Raw genomic sequence first — 4,278 nt, 5'->3', positions numbered from 1 at the left:
CACGAACCCGTGTCCCCTGCATCGGCAGGCGGATTCTCAACCACTGCGCCACCAGGGAAGCCCCCACATTGCATTTTGGATCAATGTGCAAATGTATGGTTTGAATATTAAATAAGAAACAAACCATAACTGTCAAGTTCATTTTAGGTCAGCTAATCTTATTTTTACTGTACCTATATGCATATATGAATATAAATAAATATGTTAAAATATTTATATATTATAAATATATGTATATAAATATAAGCAAGGAAACAAGTAAATATATGAATAAATACAAACATAAAACACCCAAGTCTTAAGATATTTATAAAATTAAAGATTATACTGATCTCCTAGAGGGGTCAATTTAAAGGAAAAGCGTCACAAAGAGAAACAGCCTTATTAGAAACACTATTTTGGAGAACAAAAACAAGATCTAATAATCAGTGTGGAACAGAGATCCCTTTTGCCAGATTGGATATCTAATCCTATCAGTGCAGAACAGGGTAAGCTCTTAGCTTATTTATGTAATAAAAGGATTACACGTAAACTTACCTGAATGTATTACATTCAAATTGGCTAGCTGAAAAGATACGGTGCTGTAGACTGATTCCTTCAGAAGTGCAAAGTACAATCTCCAGTTAACAGACATCTCACTATGTTCATATGTCTATATGTATGGACAGGCAACAGGCATGCCAATGACCTTGGATTCCACATTCTTATTCCACGTGCTACTAGACCTATCAGCATTTGTAGGAAACCCCTCTAAGTCAGAAGATGAGTTTTCCAATAATTATTTTTTAAGAAAGAAGATCCTGAAAGGAATCATGCATAATATGGCAACTTGGAATTTTTAAAGGCAAGTGGCACAAAGTGGAGCATGAAGGCAGTGATGATTCATGTACAGGCTCCCGAGAAGACAGCTAAGAGGTGGAAATAAGGCTCAAATTCCACACCAAAAAATGACCTCTTTCTGCAGTTGTTTTGTATGTTTATTTGTCGAAGGAAACTAGCAAACAAGGCTTGGTTCCTCTATACCCAGGGTGAAATGTCACTGCCTCAGCTAAGTATGTATGTGGCAATAGTATTCTTGTTAATTAAGAAAGTCAAGGAGCTGCTTGCTCATGTTCTTAAAACTGTGGCTTTTCAAAGGCAAGAGTGATAACCTGTGGTTTCCAGGGAAGTGAGATGGCCTGTTCTCTAGACTGAAATAAAGTAAGGTTTTGAGTCATTTCCACTGTAGAGTACAGACTGTCCCACAAATCCTCACGATTCAGCTGGGAGCTCAAGTTCCCAACCTGACAGGCAAGGGATGGTTTCTTTTAAATAGGGCATCAAAGAGGAGTCAATGGTGTTTAATATTTTTTTTAGAAGATGGGGTGGGGTGTCCCTCCCAATAGCAACTGTAAAACAGTAATTTGAAAGGAAGGATAATCTCCTGATTTCCACATTATCCTATATTATCAAAGCTAATAGTGATGGTGTGGGTAGGTTTTAGATGATTCTTGATAAGAACATATCCAAAGACACCACTGATTATAGGATACATCACCAATTTACTAATATTTGTTTTTCAGGAAAAAAGAAACTACTGCATTCAATGCTCACATCAATAATAATATATACCCTGATTTCAGAAATGTTAAATGTGAAAAAAAGTACATATTAGAATCAAGGAAGTGCAATGTGTTTCTTATTGACAGACTTCAAAATTTTTGAGGATAAGCCAATTTCTGGAAAGTAAGATGAACCCACCTAGAGGGATGTTCTGGCCTATGTTAAACTCTAAAGTTGTTGAACATAAAAATCCAATTCCAGGAAGAAGGGATAGAACCTTTTATGAATGAGAAAGGACAGATGAGCACTTACTTCTGGTGGGTCGGTACAGCCTCAGAAATGCCTTTGGGTAGAATTCAGGTGCCTGCTTTTGGGCAATAATAGACAGATATTCACAAGGGTAAGGTTTTTATAATTCCTCCACTTACTTCTACAAGGGTCAGCATTCTTAAAGCAATGATTGTCTTTTCCTTCCTCTTCCTCTGTCTGTCTTTTCTTCCCAGGCTGATGTTGGAATGCTTTTCTCAGCACTGGCTTCCCGCCATCCTCCTCTACTTCAATCTCACAGGTAGGCTCCAGCTGTGGCATTGGCCTCTCTTCGTCTGAGTTGTCAAAGGGCTCGTTCAGTACTTCTGTCGTCTCTGAAATGGTCTCAGTTGTTACACTGCTGTTGATCCTTCTGCGTTTACGACCCCTTTTCTTCTTTAGCACAAAAGGCCTCTGAAATTAATGCCAAACATAATACATCAGAGTTCATGAGAAATTACAGTGTTGAGTCGATATGCACAAAACATGTACTGAACGCGTGTCTGAGACTCTTACACGTAAAAACTTCTGTAATGTCTTTGTACTTAACCTTCCATTTGATGTTTAACATCCCTCTCGGGCTCCTACTACAGAGGCAAGTGCTTTCCAAATAAAACAACTGTTTACTCAAGCAGATGCTTTGAGAGGGAACATCCTAGCAGCTGAACTGTAGATTTTAAAAGCTAAGGTTTGCTTTTCTAGCATATATTTTCCAGTAGTACCTGCTGGCTTCAAACTCCTGTATATCATAGTGATTAAGTCATCATGGACACCAATGTTTCTATAAACGTTTCAACAATCAACTAGCCACTGGGTCACTCATTTTAATACTTGATAACTGTTCAAAGAGCACCTACTCTGTGCAAAGCACTGTAAGATATATGATGGTGTACAAGACTAGCCTCCTTGTTCCCCATTTCATAGGACGTCAGGAATGATGCAAAAGAAGAAAGGGTACTTGAAGAAAGAATTACTCTGTTTACAATGTTAGAGTCATGTATTGGTGGCTGCAGGGATATCACTGATAATTTTACTTTTTTTCTTTTTTTGGCCGTTCTGCAAGGCTTGTGGGATCTTAGCCCCTGGCAGTGGAAGCACGCAGTCCTAACCACCGGACAGCCAGGGAATCCCCCAAAATATTTTAACATAGATGGCATCTAAAGAAAATCTAAAGACATGTGGAAAGTGTCTTATTTACATAAGATGTAAAAATTTTTTTCTAATTGTACTACGGGTTGGCACAAATGACTCTCCATAATTGCAAATATAAAATGTTTTTTTCTTCCAAGCAAAAAGTACTCAATGATACAAAATTCAAATATAAGAAGAACAGGCAGATTTGCTGCTAAGATGTAATCTGTACATAATGGGTCTGAAAAATTATTGAAAATACATTGCAAAGAAGGGTTCAATATGCTTGGTTAAAACTCAAACTCTAAGTAAACTGTAACCAAGAATTATCGTGTCTCACATTTTCAGCTGTCTGAATGTTCACTGAAGTGCACACATAAATCCTGATAGTCACATTCTGTAATTTAACACTTATAATTATTAATCCCCCCAGCTGGCCTGCTCTCTCCCTAATCCATTAGAATTTTCCCAAACATAAGTATAGCCAATACACAGAACTGGTTTTCTTCAGGTTGAGTCCATTTATATGACAGTAGGCATTTATCATGCCTTGGATAATTCTGGTTTTTGATGTTTGTAAAACAAATTTCTTTTGTTGTATACATAATGCATGAATACATTTTCCTTGTAAGAAATCAAAATATTATTCATAAGCCTAAAGTCCATTCTATGGGATGCTCCTTTCCAGCACCTCCCCACAGCTGCCCTTCCACTAGAAGACTGCCAGGCTTAGATGAAGGCACGCCAAGCTGAGAGTCAGAACAGAAGGTTCTTTGACAGACACCACGTAGGGTGGCCTTGGGGCACAGCCTTAACTTGCGCTGTCACTATTAGTCTTGGCTATCCTGCAGTGTCTGGTCCCTCTCTATGTCACAGATAGATACTAAAGACAAAGATATCAGCTCTGGGTTGAGCAGTTACCTAAAGACAAAATCAATTTTTTACTTTCTGCACAGGGTATGTGTATCTAGAGAAACCACCAGGCTACTAAGATATGAGACATTTCAGTAATGTGTACTTGCATAAATGCAAAATAGCATTAAACTGAAGGGCTTAAAATACCGTCTAACAATTCTAGGCCAAGAACAAGAAATAGCATCAGGGGTGCTGGGCTTGGAATCTGAGCACTCATCTGGTTCTGCCTCCATCTCTAAAGAGTTGTGTGATCTTGGACAAGTCTCCTATCCTCTTCTCGGCCTTGGTGTTTTCATCAAAATTCACTGAAGGGTGGTTTAAGTGCTCCCCTGGGCCCTTTTCTGTTCCCATAGCCTGATTTACTCCATTCCCATGAACCAGCAG

General features: G+C 38.5%; 2 protein-coding genes across 18 annotated transcripts in view; one reads left to right on the top strand and one right to left on the bottom strand.

Moving 5' to 3' along the window:
* Positions 1-4,278, bottom strand: part of KAT6B (lysine acetyltransferase 6B) — a 184,803-nt gene that overhangs the window by 4,628 nt on the left and 175,897 nt on the right. Inside the window, 1 exon segment of the mRNA XM_024132104.3 lies at positions 1,971-2,262. Coding sequence (XP_023987872.1) covers positions 1,971-2,262 — 292 coding nt within the window.
* DUSP29 (dual specificity phosphatase 29) overlaps positions 1-4,278 on the top strand; it is a 186,341-nt gene that overhangs the window by 46,539 nt on the left and 135,524 nt on the right. For 4 of the 17 annotated variants that reach the window (XR_008616065.1, XR_003677522.2, XR_008616066.1 and 1 more), the window contains exon 5: positions 2,046-2,110. The exons of the other annotated variants lie outside the window; for them this stretch is intronic. The gene's annotated coding sequence lies outside the window, so the exon portion shown is untranslated. The remainder of the gene's footprint in view (positions 1-2,045; positions 2,111-4,278) is intronic. 17 annotated transcript variants of the gene reach the window in all.

This window comes from Physeter macrocephalus, chromosome 20 (genome assembly GCF_002837175.3).
Source record: "Physeter macrocephalus isolate SW-GA chromosome 20, ASM283717v5, whole genome shotgun sequence".
Classification (NCBI taxonomy): domain Eukaryota; kingdom Metazoa; phylum Chordata; class Mammalia; order Artiodactyla; family Physeteridae; genus Physeter; species Physeter macrocephalus.
The sequence above is the reverse complement of the archived record's forward strand: the minus strand, read 5'-3'. Positions and strand labels throughout refer to the sequence as shown.